We start from the raw sequence: 24691 nt of genomic DNA on the forward strand, positions 1-24691 counted from the left end.
TTTTTACTTTACGATCCAGGACCTGTTATCGAAAGATTACCAGTAAAAATCATATCAAGGATTTAAAAAACACCTCTCTTTGAAAAGCATTGATCACTGGTATTTGTGACTTTTTGATATTTATTACATAAAAAGAATTCGTAAAATATTCGTCATCCATAGACGTGACGTGTTGGCATTCATTCTGCGGACGCCATCTATTTACAGAATATAGAACTAAAATGAAAGTGTTAAAGAAATGATACTTTTTTTATTTCAATTTTTTCAGAAAGTCCTTTACTTCTTTAAATAAATGGTTTTGAAAAAAAATTAAAAATTTATCTCTAATAGGTAAAGGAAGTCAGTCATACTTCGTTTAAATTAATAAATTAAATATTAATTATAATTAACACATTTTATTTAATAATACTAGTTAGTAATTTTTAATTAGAAGTGTGATTAAAATAATAGTTAATTTGAAAGTACATTTTATAATTAAAATAGCAACAATATTTATTATTCAAAAAAACTCATGGATTTTGTAACGTTGAATACATCAGCCAACTCTAGTTTCCGTTCACTCGTAAGCTTCATTATTATTAACCATTATACTGACTTTAATATTTTAATTTCTTAATAACTGAATTATTACTACGAATTATTTTCAATATTTGAAGATAATTCGTTTTTATTGGTTAGTATTATTTCCCACTTCGTTTTTTGACATCAAAACAGATGACGTAGCTATAGTCTGTGCAATTACAGCGAAGTTAGACACCTATCGTTTCCACCAGTCACCGTTTTCCGAAACCGCATTTAACTCAAAGAGAACCAAACATTACGAAGAATAAGGGCTTCCTTTAAACGTACAATTGGATCAAAATAATCCTTTAGCAGATGTTATTTTGGCGTGACTTTAATTAGGATTTTATGTAGCTTCTTATAAGTTATTTTTAGTTCATTTTAATTTAAAATTGTTTCTTTGAACAAATTTCATTGTTAATCATGGCAGATAATGAACAGCGTGGTATTATGTTAGTAGCTGAAGCTGAGAAAAAATTAAAATCTGCTCAAGGATTTTTTGGATCATTGTTTGGGTAAGTACGTTTTTGTTTCCTGTATGTCTAGTAAGTATTGTAAGAATGACATCATGTATCATGAAATGTATTTTCAGAACAATTGTTAACGCTTTCCTCCCATGTATTCTTATCTGGCTTTATTTTATAATAAATCTTATCTCATATAATTTTTTATGTGCTTTAGATGTCTTCGAATTTGTGTTTTCATTATCGAATGTTTAAATACGTAATTATTGTCCAATAATAATAAAAAATTACCAAAAATAATAAGATTAAATTAATTACGTCGCTCTGATAATAGGTTTCAAAGTTTGTTTTTTGATTATATATTTGTTTTCTATTCTTTGAATAATCGCTTTTTAAGAAAAATTAGCTGCATTTGGAATGTTAAATAATGCATTTATAATTAAAAGATTTTGGTAATCGAAATATTATGTAATTTTTTTATGAGTTTTTTTTTTCTGAAAGTGCTACTCTAAATTTATATGTATATATTAACTTATATAACATCATTACATTAAAATATTCAATATAAATTATCTCTGATAGTTCTCTTTGTCGGCTCTTTATTTATCTTTATTATAAAAATATTTTATTTTCGCAAATTAGGATATCAATACTGTAACAACAACAATAACAAAAAAAAAAAAAAAAAAAAAAATTAAAAAAATGTAAAGCTAAAAACCATTTTACTGGTGAATGATATATGCCAGTGTACTGTTGATAAAGTCAAGCAACTTTCATTGGAATTATAAAATTTCCTTGCATAAAATATCAGCTGCTTAGTTTACAGAAAGAAATTACTTTTAAATATGTTATTTGAGGATAATTAACTCAGTATATAAGTAAACACTATATATTTTAATAATGAAGCATACAAGAGTATTGATAATTTTTTAAAAATTTGTTATAATTTCATTTTTTGTAGATAAAACATATTCATTGGATTTGTCTTGATGGGTTTTATTGAAATGAAAAATGGTAAATAATTAGCATTTACATGCTCAGATTTGAAAGAATCAAAAGTTAAATTCTTCTGTTTAAACATATACATAGATTAAAGTTCCAGTTGAAAAATTGTGTTTTTTAAAAATAAAATCTGTTTTTTCTAAGGCTTAAAAAGCTTTATTGAAATATGCTTGTATGTAGTTTCATAAGAAAAATTTTAAATATATTTATAAAATAAATTTTATATAAAAAATATTTTTTTAAAAATTAATCTAATATAAAGTTTATTCCTAGAAAATAAAATATATATAAAGGTTTTACAGAAAAGAGATGTAGAATGCATGAAATTATTATTACTATTAAATAAATATAGAAGTATTTTTGGTATGAGAATTTTTTTTATAAGATTTAGTTTGGAACACTAATGCTAATTAAAGAGTTAAATACTTTTATTAATAATATAAGAAATCTTCTATTTTTGTATTAGAAATACATGTTGATACAATAAATGTTAGACTGGCAAGGCTTTATTTAAAATGACTTTTCATGTAAGAAATTCAGTAATCATTTAACAGTAACTTAACTTCATTAATCCTACCTTCATTTTTGGTATTATTCATAAAGGTGGGAAAAAATATTTTTCATATTGCTATACAGTAGGAAAGTTACCAATTATGACAAATATAATAAGAGAAAAAGAACCCAAATTAATGGATATCTTCCATATTTGCATGATGCTTAAAAGTGGTAAAATTTGACTATTGCTAATTTTCTAAAATTTTCTCCCTATATGTTTAATATGGTATTAGTTATATTCTCAACTTATTAAGAGTAAAAAAATTTATTATAAAAAAAGCAATCCATAACTTTTGGTTGCATATTCCTCTCAAAGTGCACATACACGCACACAAAATAGTACATGAAATTATTTCAATATACAATATTTAATTTGTATTTATTAGCATAACCTTCAAACATTACCTTGTTGAAAAATTACAATAGTTCAACATAAATGCATAACAAGAGTTTATTAAGGTCTAATTAAAATCTCAATTTACTTTTTTTGTTTATAATAACACATTAACTGAAAAAGTTTAAGCTTCAATCCTTTATTGTTAGCAAAAATACAGAAACTTTTCAAGAGACTTTGAAGAAAATGCTTCAGCTGTTAAAATATCTTCATATGTTTTAAATTTCTTGCATTCTCAGTTATTCTTTTATTCTTACCAGATGATGCATTACCAAGTATCATCTGGTAAGAAAATGCAGACATTGTATAAATAATCCGTATAATGGTTTAAAAAAAAAACAATCAATAAGGATAAAAAAAGATCTTAATATATCCATTTTCATAAAATTGTATTAGAAAGTTGCCTGAACCTGGCAAATTATTTCTATTTTGGGTGATTAATAGTAGTATACAAAGTACTTGAATGATGCAAAATAATAATATAAAAAACTATTTTAGATTCAACCATTCCAGTAATTTTTCAATATTGGATATTTGTGTTTTAAACACATGTCAGTGGCAAAACTTTCAATCTCATACCATTGGGAAATTTTATGCTTAACCATGTGTCGTTAATGAACATAGTCAATAAAGTGACATGACATTTTTGACAATTCGTCCCTGGCATGATGCTAATTTACAAGTACCAAATATTGAAATCGGGAAATTTTTCATAGAACCAAAGCATAGGTATAAAGTAATTGAAACATCTTATTAGTTTTCTGAAAACAAACTATTAATGCTGTAAATAAACAAAATAAACTTTTTTCTTTTGTGGATATTTTGAAATTATGATGTTGACCATGACCCTGAACTATAGAAAACTGAGCATTATATGAATTCTAAAGGCAAGTAAATCGATTGTAAAGAAAAAAGCAAATTTTTAAACCATATTCATTTAGAGTATTGTGATTGACAATAATGTGGAATTTATTAATTACTATCTTTTAATGAGAGTTTTTGTTGACTAGAGAATAAATTTAATGTATGAATTTCTGTTACTGAACAGTTGATTCTTAAACTGATATTTAGAATTTTCTTCTTTACCGAGAAATCAAATTCTCTAAACTATATAAAAAAAAATCCTCTCAACCATCTGGAAGACAGAGGTATATTTTAGCAACTAAGTTATTGGTTTCAAATTCCTTTCAATCCTTTAGACTAAAACAATCAAATATTATATTTTAACACAACCATAGATAATAATTATAATGCTGTTGCACAATTCAATAATTATTGCAAAATAATGTTAAGGAATCAAATATTATAAAATAAATAATTTTAATTTTTTTAATAATAATTTTAATATATAAAAATAACATGTGTATGTAGTCTTGTTACAAAATTTATATTATTAAAAAACATTGCAATTGTTCTTCTTTCATCTGAATACATAAGATGCTGTTTTATGGTAAAAAGTATGGATTTATCATTTGATTTTTCAATTATATTGGAGAGAAAATTCGTTTGCTGTTCTTAACTGAGATTAGAACTAAGATCTTATCTGATGTACTTTTGAATATTGCAATCGTAACTATTAATTGAAATAAACGGGAATAAGTTATCAATTTTTAAAAAAATATATATATATACTTTTGGTAGTTATTAATTGGACTACTGGACTTCAGGTTTAACTGCATGCTATTGGCGACTATAATCAATAGATAAACATGTTATTTTTCGTGATTAATCATTGTTATGTGGATAATAAAAGTACATATAAAAAAGAAAGCTATAATGGTTGTCTTTTTTTTGCTAAATATACTCTTAATAATGTGGCAGGCATCAAACCAAGAATCACTAAATTAATAAAAATAAAAAAAAATTAAATAATTTTTGTTATTTAAATAAAAAAGGGCATTTAAATAACAAAACATATGTTTATTGTATAAAATATGCAAAATTTTACTAAAAAATTATTTTGGTATAAAGAACATTAGAAATATAATTCAAAATTTGAGTAGCAAATAATTTTACACTTTGGCATGATAATTGACATCTAATTTGGTTGATTATTCTAATGGTCAACTTCATGATAAATGTTTTCTTTGAATAGCAGAGTATGAATTAACTCTTTCTGACAGTATTTAATCACAGTTATTGTACAACTCTAGAAACAAACACCTAATAAATAAATAAAAACATTAATTAAAAAACATTAGATTCTCCCCCTCTACTTTTTATGACATGCAAGACCTATGTAGAAGCATAGGATATCATATAGTTTTATTAATTTGTCCTCAATACATTTGTTATTAATTGATAACTTTCCCATGATATAGAGACATTAATTAGAACTTTTACTGCCATCTTAATATTTATGCTTTATTTTCTAAACAAAGAAGTGATATTAAAAGATATTAGTCTTATTTATTTAAATGATCTGTAAATCATTTTACAATTGATTTATTTAGGATTCATTTAATATTTCACGTAAAGAATACATTAACATTTTAAAATACATTTTGAAATTTAAATAATACATTTTTCTTTATTTCATTTGCAGAATTTTCAGAATGAATTTATATTGTAAGTTGAATTGTATTTCAATTCTACTTTTTTCTATATATGTAAGAAACTATGGGAACAAAATTGAAATAATATATATATATTATTAGTTTTACACTTGATATTAATTGCAGGAGCTCAACTAAGATTGAAGATGCATGTGAAATGTACCAACAAGCAGCCAATGCCTTTAAAATGGCCAAAAAATGGACTGGTATGAAGGATTTAAATTTTCCAATCTCCAATTTTGATTTTTAAAAGATTGATAGATTATTGCATATTAATTCAATATATAACATAGATTTTGTATGCTAATATTGATTTGTAAATAACTGACCTTTTTTATAACTATTGTAATTCTTCAGAAATCATCCCTGATGATTAAAATTAGTAATATGATTCATCTTCCTAGAAATAGGTATTCTGATTTAAAAAATAATTCTTTTGCTTGCCCTTTCTTTTTCTCTATCTTGATATTTTGTTTTTGTTTGATCATTATGTTGTGTAATATGAAATTTAAAGTAAATCTTTTACTGATTTAGCTGCTGCAAATGCATACTGTGAAGCAGCTGAGCTGCATATCAAATCTGGAAGTCGGCATGATGCTGCTTCGAAATATGTAGATGCTGGCAACTGTTATAAAAAAACAGACCCTCAAGGTTTGTGATCAAAGTTTAATGCATGTAATTTCATTACATTTATAAATTACTTGAATGTCACAGAAAAATTAATTGAATTATTATAATTGGTTTTATTTTGTAAATTTATTTCTTTTACAGATTTCTTTTTGTCATTTTTATTTTTAAGTGAATAAAATATTTAGATTTTTTAAAAATTTAATCTGTGATTATGTGTAGTTTACAATTGATATAAACTACACATAACAGATTCCCTATATTCTGGACATAGCGAATTTGTTTCGCAACACTACATAAAAGTTTTAAGAAAAATTTTGGAGAAATTTATTTAATTTATAATTTAAAGTTACCTTTTGGTGATAATTTTTTATGATGTATTCTGCTGTTAATATTTTATATCCAATTTTTAATATGAGTAAATAAAAGTATAATTTAGTAGTTGCATTTTGTATACATGTTGCTTTGTGAAACTTTATAAAAGTCATATCCAGATTCATTTTATTACAAATGACTAGTAATTTTAAGAAAAAGGTTCATGTATAGTTTTAAAATGCTTTCTTTTTATGGACAACTTAATATTATATATATGTAGTTCGTAAATTAAAATGTTGAATAGTTTCAATTGTTTGTGCCTGAAATTTTTTATATGTATTTTAGAGGCTATTAGTTGTCTCATGAAAGCTGTTGAACTATATACTGACATGGTAAGTCAAAATATGTAAATATTATTTAGCTCTGTTCTTTCATGAAAATATCCTTACAATTTAATAAATTACAGATGAATTTTATGTACTGCATGTAATTTGCTTCTTTGTTGATATCCATCGAAACATATACTTGTATATACATTTAACAAGTTTAGTTCAAAAAGTCTTGTTCACATATTATAAACATTTATTTGCAAAATTTTATTAAAACTGATTCATGAACTTCAATTCTAATCATAGCTTATTAAAGTCTTTAAAATTTAACTAAAACATGATGAATTCAGAAACAAAAAATAATCTTAATGAATATAGTTGTAAGATTGATTATTCACAAGAACAAATATTCACATTATTTACAGTTAAAATATCAATGGATATCTATGGCCTGATTGTTATTTTCATTACCAGAAACAGCAGGGATTTAATTATTTAGTACATGCATGAGCATACATTTGGTGTTATGATGTTTCAAGATGTAATTTTTAACAAAATTTAAAAAGCACTTTGGCTGAATATTTTTCCTCTTATACTCTTAAACATTTATGTAACTAAAACTTTTTGTGAACAGAGAGTGTGACAGCAAGGAGACTATTCTTCTTTATTTTTAAAACAAATTATATATCTTCAATAGTTACTTTTTTTTGACATTGATGAGTCATATTTTTAAAATCTGTTGTCTGATTTTTTTTTCACTTGCCTGCATCTCATTTCTTAAAGTAAAATATGGAATGAACTTCATAGCACTGATGTATAAATGAAAATGATAAATAGATGGATGATATATGCAAAAAAGGATTTTTTCATATTCGTGGTAAATTTGTTGGGTTTCATCTTTCAGTTTTTAAAAAAATATTGGACAACGATTTTTTAAAAATGAGAATTGCTTGCATTTAAATTAATCAAATCTATAATTTAAAAGAGTCATCATGATTGAAACTAATTGTTTTAAAGAATATCATGGAATTTAATTTTATACCATTTACCATCATTCTAAAAATTTTCATAAGCATTTATTAACTGAAAAGTATTGAATTCATGTTGCGAGAAGTATTAGAACACTATTCAAAGTTAGAATGTAAGATCGAGATTTTAAATTCTATCTATCTAGGCATTCATTTATCTTTAGAAGCGTATTTTAAGAATAAGAAATAGATTATGGGTTTAATTTATTTTGCTCTTTTTTTATTGGAGATATCTTATAGGGTTATAATTATGACGCTGACTTTTAAGTTAACAAAAGCTTATTATAAAAAATAAAGAATGAATTATTAAATAAAAACATTCTCCTCTGAAACTACAATGTCAATCTTTCGTGCAGCAGACAGATTTCATGCAAAAAGCAGGCTGGTTATTTAGATGCAATTCAGGTATTAATACAATTCTTGATATCTGCTTGGGCATTAGACCTCTTGTCAGAAATGGCATTTATTCTACATGGAGCAAAACAAATGGGGGTGGGTGCGGTAGCACATCTCAGTGAAGTTATTCTAAAATTTCTTTCACTGATTTTGTAACATTTAGGTGTGTTGGAAAACATTTGAGTCATGTCTTTCATTATATTCTGGATGATTCTCCTTCAATGCCTCATTGAAATTGATCAACTTTTGCTTGTATCATTGACCACTAATATAATGCTTCTAAATCTGCATCTAGAGGGGTTTTTTGTTGTTGTTGTTGTTGTTTGTTTGTTTTGTGGTTTATCACACTCTTTATGTAATAAAATCTTCATTTTTAAATCACCAAAACACTGTTTGCAAATTGTGTTCCATGGGGTATGTTCAGTGTAAATGTCCAACAGCAACAGATGTGTTTCTACTATGATTTTCTTTGCAATAAAATAATGTAATATAACTTCCTGCTGATGATGTTTGCATAGGATTTAAACCTGCTATAAGATTCAAACTACATTGGTTGCTACTCACTATTGATTTTGAAAGTTTTGGGTGAGTGAAAGTTAAGGAATTACTATATGTCTATCAGCTTAATAAATATTAGAAAACTTCATCTTGATACAATACTTCTTTTTGTTGTAAATATGCGGCAATATTTTGTTTCTGGAAATTCTGAATGTGCTTACTTTGTGAATTTATTATCCATGATTGAATGTTCACTTTGCTTAATCATCTAAGAATGATATCATCAAGATAACAGTAGCTTTCATAAATATGTTGATTATTTTGATGTAGTTAGAATAAACAAAGGTTATCTAATAAATGACTGTAAAAAATCTGAATTAAAAAAAAACAACTTTTGTTTCCTTATATACCTGCTTCATATGAGAAGTAGATTTTAATCAGAACTTGCATTGAATATCTATTCATTCCATTTTAATATTCATTAACTTTTTGCTTAATTATCAGAAATAATAGTGAATAGTTTACTGTTGAATCAGATATCAACCTTTTTTTACCACTACTTTTTTATAGCATGTAATTTCTTTTTAAAATTTCTTGAATATTGAGATTATAAAATGGAACATTCCATTTTATAATCTCATTAATTACTTTGTTAATTATTGGAATATATATTCCAATAATTAACAAAAGTATCAAAAAGGCAGAAAAACAGTAGCATTCAAATATTTAGGAAAATAAAAAGGATAATTTCCCACTGATCCCTAAAGATTAAGAAAATTTAAATTCTTGGCATCCCTTTAAAATCTACACATTTCCTTATTAGTTTAACCATTGTACAATTCCATTGTCAGTATACTTTTAAGGAATTCTAAATGCTGTTAACTCTAGGTCTTCAATCTTGTTTATTAGTATTATGTTGCAATTATTTAGTATTGATCAATAACCTTTTGCTATATTTTAGGGTCGTTTTACTATTGCTGCAAAACATTTGATAAGCATTGCTGAACTATATGAAGTAAATGATATTGAAAAGGTAAAATAATAAAATTCTTGAAATATTTGATTGATTTTGATTGATTGATATGAATGCATTTTTGCAATCAAGAACTGAATACTGAAATCTGAGTTCAAGCACTAGTTTGATATCTAAAATTGAACTTCTGCTATCTGTGTTGCTATTTAGACTACTTTTAATGCAATAATTCTGGAAGACTGATCATTGGAAAATTTTTTGTAATTGTAATAAAAAAATGTTACCTTAACTTGTTCTTTGGAATTATTTGCCTATTGCATAGTTATATCTGTTTGTAATTTTAAATGTGCAAATTCTCTGCCAAATTTACAGTTACAATTAATTTTTCAAAATGTGTTTAATCTACATAAATGCATTTATGGCTTAAAATGTTTTCTTTTCTTGTTGTGTCTTTGGTACAGTCTCGCTAACTGAGAAGTATTTTAAAGGAATTTTAATTTCTTATTTAGGCCATAAGCTGCTATGAGCAAGCTGCCGATTATTATAGAGGCGAGGAGTCAAACAGGTGACTAGAATTTTTTTTCTTTTCATTAATGTTATAAAGATAAATGTTTCATTAATGTTATTTTTATTCATATAAATATATTTACATCCTGTTTTCAGAATATTTTAAAAATTTTTTATTAGCACATTATATTGTTATCTATAACCAAAATTAATTACATTTGAGAAATTAAGTATCATGTATTTAAAAACGTTAGTAGCATAAATTTCAATAATAATTGATCATATGTAAAATACTAATGTATTTCTGATAGTAATTAAATAAAATTTTACATTGAATCATTATAAAGACTTTCCAGAATTGACTTATAGTTTTTTTAATGGATTGTATTCATATTAGAATGCATTAAAATAGGGTTGTGTTGTTTCTCAGCTTTTCTTAATATCAACCCAACTTCAATTACTGGTTGATATTGATACTCGATTATACCTGATATTCTTGAAAACCGATTTTTCTGCCATTGGATTGAAACCAAGTAAAATAACCAGTTATAAAATCTCATATTTGCATTGAGATTGTTGCTGATACTGATATGAATGCAATTCCAAATTGAAATTTCTCTTTTTCTTCATAAGGGATATTGATGATGATGTGCCAGTATCTTGATTTTGACAGCGATTTTTGTGGTTTAGAGGAGGAAGGGAACGGTTTTTTGCTATAATTAGTGTTACAGGGAATGCAAGGATTCTTCAGTAGTATGTTCACTGTTATGCGAGATAAAAGACAATTGCAGCCGAGAAAGAAATATATATTGTTAAAAAAATATATCATACATGCACATAGCGCTGCTGAAGCATGCAGGATAACTGTATGATACTTACCTAATATCTGTTATTGTATCATCAAATAATAATAGTATTTTCTAATTGGAAATGAATAAGGCCAAGAAAATAATCAATTGAATTCTAAACTTGATACAGATTACCTGATACTCTTATATTTCAACTTTGTATATACAATACAAATTATCAGATTAATACTTTATCACCCAACCTTATTTAAAAATTGATTTTTAAAGTCCAAACTTAAAAATGAATTGTAAATTTAAAAGTTACGAAAGGGATAAGTATTTTTTTTTCCATGAAAAGACTTCAATTCTTTAATTTAATCAATAATAAAATATTTTGATGTAGCTAATGAATAGTTTTGCAAAGCTCTTATTTTTCAGTAAGTGAGTAAAGATTAAAGTTCGTTTCATATTTTGGTTGTGATAATGGCTACATTTTTATATCAGAAGTGTTATTTTACATTCAAATATTTGTCATTCACATACTTATTGTATTAATGCTGATATATTTTCTCAAAGATATAAAAGATTGCTTTCATAGGAAATTAATCACAAACAATGCATATTTTAATATATTAAAAAATTATTATTATTATTATTTTCTTTTTTTAGTTCTGCCAATAAATGTCTACTGAATGTTGCTAAGTTTTGTGCTCAGTTAGAACAATATGAAAAGGCCGTTGAGATCTATGAACAGGTCTGAAAGTGTAAATTTTGTTCTTGTTTGTTGGTTAATTTTGTTCTTGTTTGTTTGGTTCATGATTATTTGAAATTAGCAATATACTAAACAAAAATCATAGTGTTAAATGTCAGCATCTGTGTTATTCAGCGACATTTTTTTATCGCGTTCTTTTTCCCCCTTCTTTTATTTTATGTTAAAATTTATAAGAAATCACTCTTTCTATCTTAGATAATTGGTTGGGAACTCTAATGATATAATATAGGAAGTGTAGTATATTGAAAAGTGTTTAGAAACTGCCTATTTTTAATGGTTTTTATATAACGGCCTTAAATATGTTTTTTTTATTTATCCAAATGCATATGTTTTCTTTCGGAAGATAAAAGAGAAACAAACAAACAATTAAAAAACTTCTCCATACTAGATCTGTCTGATTATATAAATTTATGTTCTGTGCCCTGTTTTAGTTTTCAGCTATCAACCATAATTTTTCTCTTATTTAAAAAAAAAAAAATTCTACGATATTTATTTAAAAAAAAACATTTGTTTCTTTTACTAACCATTAAAACACTTTTAATATTTAAATTTATTTTTTATGAGACTGAAAATTTGATAGCACAGAAATCTAATTCCAGAAAAAATGTGATCATTTTTTTATAATTAATTTTATTATATAGATAAAAACACAGGTTGTAGCAATAAATCGCCTAAATTTGTTGTAGCATGCACATGGAAAGATTCAAATGGATTTTAACAAAGAGTCATTTTTGAATTTAATTTCAATTTAACAAAATTCTTAATTTTCTAAATTTTATTTTAATTTATTAAAAATTTAAAAACACTTTGAATTGTGTAGTTTTTGCCGTAAAGAATAATTTAATGAAAAATTGAAGAAGGAAGAAAAAAATACATTTCTTAATTGCTTAGTTATAATATTGAACATGAATCTGAAAACTTTAAATACCAATTTATTTAATGAGTTTAATGCATACTTGAACAAGCTGTTTTACTGCAGCTAAAAAACTACCATGTCTCGTATATTTTTCTTCTGTCATCATGTGTAGTTGATAATATTTCATTAATGAAATAATTATAACCTGGTATAATAGAATGAAAAAAAAAATATATCGTTTATTGTTAAATAAATCTAATTTATAGTTACATAATTTTTTTACTCTAGTGATTTGTATCAAATTCTCATAATTTGGCTACAAGTATAATTCAAAAGAGTGTTGACAACAGCCATCTATGTTTTATTAAATTTATTTTAACCATTTATCAAATTTTAGTCAAGAATTATCATAATGAAATAAGCTTAACAGATTAGAAAATTTTTAGATTTTTATAAGAATTCTACCAACACGTAATCAAAATAGTGGATGAAAGTAAAAACTTAATTTTTCATAAATCTTGATGATATCTGAAACTAAAGACAAAAAACAGTCTGCAAAAATGCAACATCTTATTTACTTGCCATTTTGTTAGTTATTCTGCCAAAAGTAGTGGAAATTATTAGTTGAATGAACAATATTTGAATGAGATGCCTGAAAATCTGTGAACATAATATCAACATCCTTTGCATTGTGTTTTTAGTTTTGACCAAAATTTGTTGGCAAAATGTAACATTTTATTTTCTTGTCATCTTATATGTTATATTGCAAAATATAAAGTGTGAAAGGCATTTGAAACTGATGTCTGAAAATCTGTATATTTAACGTCGTCTTGAGTTCTTAGTTGGCTGATCAAAAATTATCAACTAAGTGCAACATCTTATTGACATATGACCCTATCAATTATTTTGCCAAATGTAATATTTCTGACAACTTAAACCATGTTACTCAGATATTTCAATTGTTTACAATACATTAAATTTAAGATATTTTTTAAATTATCTAAATCATTAATGCTCGTCTTTGCTTGCTCATTCCAAAATTGTGAGCACTTTTGTTGACGAAACTTTTAATCTCTAGCTGACGATGAGTTCGGCAGAGCTTGTGATTACTGACAAGAGGCAGTTGCCCCTCCCCTATTAATGCCATCTTTGCTTTCAAGGAATTGAAATTCTATTGAAATGGTGTAATATTTTTTTCTCCCTAATATGGTTTATTATTATTACTTAAAGTAATTTTAGATATGCAATTAAAGTGCTTTTATGAGATTTTTATAAGAAATATGAAAAACAAACAAACTTGGTTTTAATGTTTATAAAAAAGTATTGAGTAATTACTGGTGATATTTGTATAAAATTAAATACTTTCTTGGACAGTTTTGTAGCTTTTATCCTGACTTGTACTTCAATTTAAAAAAAAAAAAAAACTGTTAAAGTTAGTTTGTATTCCACCACCCCTTTAAAAGTGCTTTTTAAAAAAGTTGCTTATTTTTTAGATAAAATTTGGCTACTCACCCTGAAATGTAAAGGATTCACATTTTGTATTCAAGATAAAAATTTAAAAAGTCAAATATAAATCCATTATTTTCTTATATCTCTATTTATATTTTTTGAGTGTATTAAATTGCTCCCTATTTTTTTTAAGGCTTCATCTAGTTTGTGTAGTACAAATGAGAATTTAATCCTTAAATAATGCCTTGAAAAATGCATGCAAGTCTGGAATTATGATATAGTTATTTTACCATGGAAGTTTTCTATATTAATAAATGGAATTTAGACTGAGAATGTTTTTTTTTTCCTTGTGAATTTTTGTTTTCTTTCAGAACTAGTAATATTCTAGTTCCTTTTATTATTTTTCAGATAGCTTCATCATCTTTAGAAAGTTCCTTGTTGAAGTACAGTGCAAAAGAGTATTTCTTCCGTGCTGGACTTTGTCATCTTTGTATAGATTTACTAAATGCTCAGGTAAAAATGATTCTAGTACTAAAATTATTTCCTAATTATGTATTTAAAAATTTGTGTGACATGAACTCTTTCTTTGAGTATTTAATTTTTTGATCAAATTTTTAGCTAAATATAGAATAGTTATTTCAGAGGGAAAAAAAGGAAAGTTATATTTTTCAGTAGCAGATATAGCAAATATGTTATAATATTTCAATAAATAAATTTAATTTTTACCTATATTTATTTGTATATTTCTGCTGTAGCATGCTGTTTCAAAATATGAAGAAATGAGCCCCAATTTTTCTGATTCTCGAGAATGCAAGCTCTTGAAAGTAAGTTAAAAAACATGCATTTTTTTTTTGCATTGTCTTTATTTATAATTAATTTTTATATGATTCTTTCAAGTTAACTTTTTTAGAAAAAATGATTAATGACTAATAAAATTAGAAATTCGACTAAATAGCGAGTTACAAACAGTGTATAAAACAGGAACTACAGTTGGTATCTTTCTGTATTATAAAATATTTAGAGTATACATTATATTCTTTACTAGATCCAAAACACTTGAATTTCAATCGGTTTTCTGTTGGATGGAGCTCTCTTATTTGCTATATTAATCAAATCTCCTTTATTTCAATGTTTACTCGACTTCTAAAAAATATCATTTCAACTGAGATGGAATTTAAACTTTTAGAAATTTAACTTATTGCATAATAATGGAATAGGTCTCCATATTTTTATAGAAATGGTTGTAAGTAATATATTTCTTTTACATTCATCTATGCACATACAAAGTTTCACATTTCTATTTTCAAAATTTGCAAAGATATTACGGAGCAGATTTATTAACTTGGGTCACTTTCTTATATACCAAACTACTTCTGAAATAAATCTTTTAGTATGTATGTCAGAGATTATACATAGAGCACAATAATTACTAAAAGGGCATGATCAGAAAATGATTATGCGTTTTATTAATTTTTTTAAATGGTCAAACAATTGATTTATTGAAGTGTTTACATTGAACATCTTCTCCACTTATACAAGGTTGCACTCTTCTAACAAATACCTGCATAAATTACATACAACCTAATTCATCACCATGACAAAATGTTGCTTGTTATTGAAATGATAATTTTTTTTAGGAAAGCTAAAGAAAGTACACAATTGTGAGCAAAGAATTTTCATGTTCATAATTGTACTATTTCTCTGAGGTACTTTAAATTTTAAGTTTCTCTTTTTGGTTTTCCCAAATGCTGTTGGTGAAAGAACTAAAAATGAAATTCATTTACAGAATAATATATTTGATATTATTTGGAGACATTTTTAAGAATTGAATTTTCTTATTCATGACTTTAAAAAATTATTATTTGATCTAAACATTTTTAATTTTTTGTCATAGGAACTGATTGAAAAAATGGAAGATCAAGATATTGATGGATTTACTGAAGCTGTTAAGAACTATGATTCAATATCCCGTTTAGATCAGTGGTATACTACAATATTACTACGCATTAAGAAGTCCATACAAGATGCCCCTGATTTGCGTTAAAAGTACATTGTAATGCTTCTAAGTAAAGCGTATGACAGTTCTTTGTGATACTATTTTTATTGCAAATTTTGTCTATGTATATATAATGATTATTGTAAATATTTCTATAAACATGTAATTTTCCTACTTGTTCATATAATTCTTCCTTTTTTTTCCCCCCCTACCATAGATTAAATATAATTGTATGTATACTCTTGTAATAATTTAAATTGTGCATCTTTTTACCTAGCCATTATTAAAGAAATTAAATTTTGAATATAATTGCTCTTTTTGATGTTAAATTTTGTTTAATTTAAAAAGAACATACTTTTGGACTAAATAAAATTTTTTTGCCTGTTACTATACAAAATTCCTGGCAATGGAACCTCTGAACTATGCCATTATGATATTTTTACCAATTTGATTAATAAATTTTTGAATTGTTTAATTATTGAGTAATTTTTGTTACACCAGAATTGGATATAAAGTATTTTTTTTTTACTTTATTCTGTAGTGTAATTTAAAAATATATTTGGGTATATATATATTGATAATGCATAAATACATACAGTTTTGAGTTATTTTTTACAAGAGGATGATACTTTAGCATGAAACTGTTCATGGAGTACATTGTTTATTACCGTTAATAGTTTTTTTCTTTTGATTTTTTTGCTCCATTATATGTATAAAAAAATTATTCCAAATGATTTTGCTATTATATTTTTTCCAAAAGAAGTATTTTGAAATAAGAAATTGGATCAGTGTCTTTGATGCTGATTCATGATAGAAGAAACATACACACATGTAAATATTGGAATACATGAAATTTTGTCAAAAAATTATAAATAGTTAAATAAGTGATTTTTTTCTATAGCATTTAGAAATAAAAATTGTAATTTTTTGTTTATATTTTAATTAACAAATTGTATTTTTTGATTAAAATTTTGCCCAAATAAAAGATGTTGGTATTTTTTTTATATGTTTTTGGAAAAAAAAAAAAAAAGATGCATAAATTAGTTTAAGGGAAAGATTTGTTTTCAAGGATCTTTTATTCAAAAAATATCTGAAAAGAATCTGACTAATTTTGACAGCTGGTTTCCTTAATGATAATAATAATTAATCAGAAAAAGTAAACTGCATGATTTTGTAGAAAATATGCCAACATATTTCTTTGAGTTGAAATTTTTTTCTCCAAGATTATTTTGTTATGTTTTACACACATTCGTCTTTACGAATCAGAACATTACAAAATATTATTAAATAAATATTTTATAAATTAAGGTTGCCATGCTGCCAGGAAAGCATAGAAAAATTAAAAATTATTAGAAAAAAACTGGGAAAATGCAAGCAAATATGAAAAATTTCATAAAAACAGGGAATTTTAAGTTTCTTAATCATTTTTATCCCATTCATAAAATGCCAATCTCTGAAGATAGCAAGAATAAAAGATCGTAGTCATAGCTTCCAAAAATGAAACAATACCATTCGCTATTATGTAATGCGGAAACTCGTCTTTTTCTCTTCCCCCTTTTTCTTCTGTTTAGATCATTCCAGTTTCGATTTGCTAGACAATTGTTCTTTTTCCATGAGATTCCTGAATTGCAGCTAATGACCTCTGCAACTGCATGAAAGAATAGAATACATTTCTCTGGCGGGTTTAGCAACATTCGATCTGCAGAAGCAATGTGGTGATATTTAGTCTACCATACATGAGTTTATTTAATTGTTTGATTATTATTTGTGAGATTGAGCTTATTCAAAGTAGATTAGAGAATATTTTTAAATCAATGAGCTGTTCAAAATCTGTCTGTAGTACCAAAGTGTGTAGTGCCATAAAAAGTGCTTAAATTCGAAAACAATTTTTAAGTATCTTAAAAATGCTAAATTTTCAGTAAAGGTCTTTAAAAAGTGCTTAATATTTTCGTGAAGAGTGAAAAAAGTTTTTTTAAAATTTAGTTTTGTTTCCTCGCAAATTGAATATAGTAATTCAAAATCATAGTTGTTTACCAAATGTATCAAAAAAAAAAAAAAAAAGGAAGCATTTTAATAAGGAAATAAAGGGGTTCGTACTTAAAATTAAAAAAAAAAAAAAAAAAGTTTTTTTAAAATTTTTATTTTTTAGGGTGTAATATTCTATCATTTTGTAATGATTTTTTTTTCTATTTATAACTCTTATAGAAATTTTAGAAAATTATTCAATGAACTCATTGAATTAAAAATTATAGAAATCTCTCTTAACATATAAAAGTACGTCCTGAGCAACATTATAAAGCCATTGAAGTTAGGAGGATGAAATTTGGGAAGTTATTTTTTTTTTAGGCATTATAGGTCCTCTAAGAAGCATTTCTCAAACTTTTAATTCGAAATTTAACTAAAAATAACAGAATTTTAATGTGTCCATCTTACCATCAAAGCATATTATTTTAATACCATTTTAAAGGTTAAAAAAATAATTTTTCAGTGATAAAAAATTTGTTTGAATGAGTAATTTTTTTCTTTAATTTTAATGAATTTGAGAAACAAGTTTTGGACATAATTTATAATAATGATTTTATTATAATGAAATTCAAAATAAAATCATTGCTTCTTCGAATCGTTAAATCACATTGTTTTGCTGTTGTTAAAGTTGTAATAATAGAAGAAAAAAAAAATGCTTTCTTTGCCTTTATTTAAACTTAAAATCTTTTAAAGCAGTTCATTGAATGAAATTCTTTATTTCTGGAGTTTTGTTAAATTTTGAAGCAACATTAGATATCGTCTTGCGCTGGTTTCAAGGGAGAAAAAAAAAAAAAAAATGCTTCAATTGACATTTTTATTTTCTCGTATACAAAATTTAAAGAAGGTACTGCAGTCATCAAAAAATTCGAACTCGAGATTTCGATGAATCCCCCGGTTTCAAACCTTCTTGAATTCAAAATACATTTTCGGAAAATGATTGTCTTTGACAAAAATAACACAAAAACACTGAGCTAGGCGGATGAAATTTTTTATACGGTTTTCACACCAAATTTTTAGATTTTTGTTAAATTTTGAGCAACATAGGTTTAAAGGAAATCTGTCGGTCTGTTCATCGAATATCGGTCTGTACTTTTAGAACTTTATGTAAACACTATAACTCAAAAATGCAATAAATATATCAAATTTCGTTTGTAATTACAATCATATGGGAGGAATGCGTCTAAAAACCAAATTCGCTTTTCGTATACTTTCAACCCATACAGGTACAGAGGTTATTGCCAAGAATGACGCGATGGATTCAGTGAAAATTCTAAATCAATACCAAAGATTAATATTTCGTCACTATTGTATAGCAGTGCCATGCAAGGTGTTCACTGGAATAAAGTCTTTATTAGAGAGTATGCGAGGAAGTCTGGAGGAGACTTTTCTCTGATTTATTTTCATTTTGTTTCTAACTACAGAGCTGCGTTTTTTTTCTTTTTTTTTCTTTTTCTTTTTTTGACTTTATGAATTTGTTATTTACGAAAACTAGGACTTAAAGCATTTTGATTTTTATTGTGAAATATGTAAAATATTCTGTAATTTTTTAAAGAATTTTTGCTTATAGGTTAAAAAGCAGGTTTTCAATAAATTTTAACTACGTTAAATGTTCAAAAAATGCCTTTAATAAACTTTAGATTTAAAAGACGATAAGACAATTTCATTTTAATCTGATCATTTGCGAGCGCTACTATTATTTTCTATTAAAAATGATCTAAAAAACTCATTTAGAACATGGCATTACTCTGTCATCAATTTCATGGCAATTTTGCCAGTCGTATGATGATAGCCATAGAAATGCTTTAGTTCTTAGCTTTATAAGATTGCAAATAAAATTATTAAAGAGAATGAGTGCAGAAAGAAATTTACTCTTTCCATCCCAACTATATTTAATTTTTTTGGTACTTTTCCGTTAGCCGGGCGCGAATATCGCCAATTGTGAACCAAACACGAATTTGGCGGAATTCTACATTATTTGGCGATTTTTCGTTTGCTCCCGGCTAAAGGAAAAGTACCATTTTATTTGTCGTGACTTATGCAAATATCAAAATATCTGGGAGACCGAGCTTTTTCTTCTTCTTTGTTTGCAAAATCATGTTTTTTCGGAGAAAATATTTCGATGCGAATCACATGCTGATTACACATGAATATTTTTCAATCTTACCTACATATGAAATGGCCATTTAAATAAAATACAAAAATCATAAATGCACTTAGTTTAACATTTTATTCGAAACAATGAAAACAGTATTCATTTTACAGTTCAAAAAGCTATAATAGTAGTTTGTTATGCAAAATGTTTTCTTTTTATGTATGTATGTAAAATCGCGTTTCTGAAGGAAAGACATCTATATAGATAAACTTAAAAAACAAAAATATTAAATATAAATTCATAAGTAAAAAAATAAAGCAAAAAACCACGAAACGAACCGACGATCCTCAACATACGCATTATTCATTCTATTCTGACCACTATACTGCACTGCCCACACTTTGAAGCGAAAGTTGAACCTACTTATTCTATTAATTAGTTATAAAAAATGCTTCTTTGTGTGCAAGATCGCGTTTAAAAACACCTATCTAGAGAAACTTAAAAAGCAAAGTCTTATCTAAATATAAAATTTGATCTAGAGTTGGAGCCATTTCCGAGGTACACGAAATAAATTTATACATATACAAGAATGACTCGTTTAAAGGTATTGGGTACAAAATTCTTGGTTATGCTGCGTTTCTACGTCACTGTCGGCCATTTCAGAAATGTTGTATCGATCTAAATGAATTGGTAACTTATTAATTTTAAGAAACCTTGAAAAAGATTACAGATCTGTATTGTTAATCTCAAAAAGTTTTCTTACTTTTTTGGCTTTTGTCAAATTCAAAACGTTATAATTTTACAATAGAAGACGTTGTGCAATACATAAATAAAAATTAAAAAAATAAACATTTAAAATTAATATTAAAAAATTTTTCAATAAAAATTATGCATTATTATAAAACAGAAAAAAAAAGCATGCTTAAAAAATACGCAACGCAGATTTACGTATGCATACTTATACAAAAGTGCTTAATTTTTTTAGCGAAGGTGATTGAAAATACTTACTTTTTACAGCATTTTCTCACTACGAACCTAAATATGAAATGGGCGCATAAAAAAAATCAATTCTGCGTTTGCTGAATGGATTCGAGAAGTTCCACAAAATCGCGCTTTGTAAGAAGATAAGCCTGAGTAATATGGGAAAACAGGCACTTACTAGTCATGCCAAAAGAGAATAACATTCAAAACTGCCTGTCAGTTCAAAATATTCATCATTGATGCTGGACTTGGTACCTAAAAGGAATGACACGCCTAATCCGAAAACATCAAATTTATGGCCCAAAAATAAACCGGTTTCGAATTTTTTAGTTCAAAAACAATAATTTAAAGCTGCATTTTTATGGGCATTAAAACTTGTTGCGTCACAATCGTCCTTTAATGCATTCAATGATATATCAGAAATATTTTCATATATGTTTACTGAAAGTGAAATAGCTAAAAATGTACGTTAGGCGATACAGAAATGTTTTGCCTTATTTGTCAAGGATTAATTCCATGAAATTGATGGCAGAAAAATCTGTAGAAGTTGCGGGAATGGATGCCCAAGTATTTGAATTGGCAAAAATGAACAAATAAAGAGGAAGTAATCTTGCTTTGTAATGCTTTTTTTTTGTTAAGTAATCATTAAATGATTTGTATCATGATAACAAATATGTTTTATTTCATCCGAGTCCTTAATTTTGTAGGATTTACAATGGCAAAGCAGCGGAGGAACAGCGTAATGTACCACTCTCCCCATTAATATATACATTTTATCTGGGCAAATTCCAGATAATAAATAAAGAAGGTTTTTATGTGTGTGTGTATGTAAATATAAACCTTCTTTTAATATGCTATTATTTTGAGTAATGTTAAATTGTCGCTTCCTTTTTGAAGCCATATTTCATTATAACTAGCACATGAGCACTATTCGCGCATTTTTTTGTTTCTTGAATTACGTACAGGGAAAACACGAGGAATTTTTGTTCCAGATTTGAGTGGCAACTCTGTAAATGTTTATGTAGTTAATAGAATTGCTTTCAAAGAGCTACAATTTCAAAATATCTTTTTGTGCTCAGAATGGTAATTTGTTTCTATATTGTGTGAATGTTTCTGTTTGATAAATAAATGGCTATCTTTGAAATAAAGTATTAAAGATCAATTGAACAAAGTGACGAATTTTCTTAAATATGACAGAAGATGCTATATATTATCATTAAAAATCATATCCAATATGATGGAAAGTTTTTCTCATCTTGATTTGATGACAACTAAACTGCTAAAATGAACCAATTTTATTTACTTTCAAAATGGATCTTATTTTACTGAGAACTACATAGTATTAAATAATCATTATATAGTAGTACTTGTTGAATTGGCAAGGTATAGTATTGCATAAAAAAACCTAGTGTAATATTTCTTGATAATTAAATTTTTTTCAGTGACAGCCATTATAAATTAACTTCGATACGACTGGAGTTTTTTGAGAAAACAAAATTTAATCGACTGGCAGTTTATTACATTTAAAATAATACGGAATAACATAATGCCTAACCACTGTCCGATTTTGCTTTTTTAAAATTTCATTTAAAAACTCATATGTCACTAATGGTTTTATGCCCTCATCAGCCTTGAGAGATCTCAAAAACAATACTTCATTCTACACTGTGTGTGAAGAAAACTTTCTGACAGTCCTAGAACTCCAAACATTCTACTAATTTCATCAATTTTTATTTGATATGAAAGCATACAACTTTTAGATATGTCATGAAACATTATCTACTCAATAGCAACTTCCATTTTTAAGAAATGTAAGAGAGGAAAAGTTTGATAAAGTTTTCAACACCAACAACTGGACAGATTTTGCCAATATATCGTTACTAATCTGTAATGTTTCCCAGCACAATTTGTTCCATCGTTGGAAAGATAGTTTACAATTGTGTGGAATACTTATTGGATGACAGATCAATGCCCCCCACACTCCCCGGGCTTGATAACAAATATTAGTTACTAGAATCTCTAGGAATTTTGGCGAAAGAGCCAATAGCCCGCAAATTATGCTGCTTCTTTGAAAACTTTTTGTGCCATGTCTCAGAAGGCCAGCAGACCAAGCTGAAGGCAGAGTTGAATCAGCGACCAGTCCATCAAAGCATAAGTGTTGAGTGGAGCTCAAGCAATAACTGGATTGAGAATAAAGCCATGCATCGAATCGTGTTGAATAGCCAGTCATTAGGCAGCTGAATACAGCTAAAGCAAGGAGACATTTGCAGGCGTTTGGAGAGACATGAATAGCCGCATGAACTCTCTGCCTGGTTGCTTTGTGTGTTGTTAATGATTGTTCACTCCAATTACTGCTTGTGTATTGCTTATGGATGTCTCAGCTGTGCTTTGGTTGTCTGTGTATTTGTGTCTTCTTGCTAATAAATTTCGTTATTTGTTCTTGAAGCTTGCTGTTTGTGTCACCATACACCCACAACAGTGAAAATATTTCCATTCCAATATTTTAAATAAAGAAGGAAATCCAAAAATCATATTAATGGTTGTTGTCTGCCTCTTCACTCCCTAGCTTCTAGTTTTGAGAAATATTGCAAAATAAAACTTAATAAATGTATTGATTTCATTAATTAATTTCTCCATTTTGCAAGCATTGCTAACCAATCAGTATGATCCATGCTTATTTAGCAAATATTCAAAATAACATTTGTGTTATGAAAAGATGCAATTCATTAAAGTTGGTTGACATTAATTATACAAACTATTAATATGGCATATGAACAACTGGTCATCTAAGGTGGCTAGTATAAGTAATATTTGATCAAAAATATCTCATTCATAGGGACATGCTTTTATAAGTTACTAGATGCTTCTAGTGATCAATTAAGTTACAGATAAATTGTTTAGATATAACTCCATTCTTCTGTCGAATATTAAAGCCATGTTATTTTAATTCTTATTTAAGTTCTGTTTATTGTGTATGTGAATCTTTCTAAAGGAGACCAATTCCATAACATCACAGCGTCTTTAAAAACAAAAATGTTTAGTTCATTTATTTTCTAAATTTCAAGGTACTGTAATGTCACTGATGTATTCGTCTTGTAAAATAATTAGATATTAAACCAAATGGAAAGGAAAGTTTTCAATAAGGGAAAAAAAAAAAAAAAAATTGCATGAATTAAATATTTCATGAATCAATGGAAGCAGTTAGAATTTCAGGCAACAATAATGTGGAAATTAGATGAAATTTTTTTTTTAAATAACTGCCAAAATTCAGGAAAAATTCTCATGACAATTAAATTAATAATTTTTTAAAATTTGTTTGAAATGATGTAAAATTTATTTTTGTTAAATATTTTTGAGAGTTATTAAGGATAAATATCAAAATTTCACTTAATTAAAAAAAAAAAATCGCTCCGAGGTGCAATCTTTGAAGTTGTATGGGTGCCAAATTTGGTTGTTGTAGGTTAAACAATCTGGCTTGTAGAGTGACTATCACAAACATATTCATCTTTATTGGTAGTAGAGATAGAA

The 24691-nt window shown here is 26.3% G+C and overlaps 1 protein-coding gene across 1 annotated transcript; it reads left to right on the forward strand.

The window, feature by feature from the left end:
• The first annotated feature begins 796 nt into the window (after positions 1-796).
• LOC129984324 (alpha-soluble NSF attachment protein-like) lies at positions 797-17050 on the forward strand. Its single transcript, XM_056094186.1, has 10 exons — positions 797-1076; positions 5658-5737; positions 6066-6182; positions 6819-6865; positions 9686-9757; positions 10207-10262; positions 11662-11746; positions 14478-14582; positions 14825-14893; positions 15964-17050. Exons 1-10 carry the CDS (start codon positions 985-987, stop codon positions 16111-16113), a joined length of 873 nt encoding a protein of 290 aa, XP_055950161.1. The 5' UTR covers positions 797-984; the 3' UTR covers positions 16114-17050.
• Positions 17051-24691: the final 7641 nt, after the last annotated feature.

The sequence above is a fragment of the Argiope bruennichi genome, chromosome 9 (assembly GCF_947563725.1).
Source record: "Argiope bruennichi chromosome 9, qqArgBrue1.1, whole genome shotgun sequence".
NCBI classification, from domain to species: Eukaryota; Metazoa; Arthropoda; class Arachnida; order Araneae; family Araneidae; genus Argiope; species Argiope bruennichi.

What these genes read in the sequence shown, in the direction of transcription:
- LOC129984324 (XM_056094186.1), top strand. Translation starts at nt 985, where the DNA reads ATGGCAGATAATGAACAGCGTGGTATTATGTTAGTAGCTGAAGCTGAG. An exon ending in AATGGCCAAAAAATGGACTG is followed by an intron (nt 5,738 to 6,065) that starts GTATGAAGGATT and finishes TTACTGATTTAG; the next exon opens with CTGCTGCAAATGCATACTGT. An exon ending in AGAGGCGAGGAGTCAAACAG is followed by an intron (nt 10,263 to 11,661) that starts GTGACTAGAATT and finishes TTCTTTTTTTAG; the next exon opens with TTCTGCCAATAAATGTCTAC.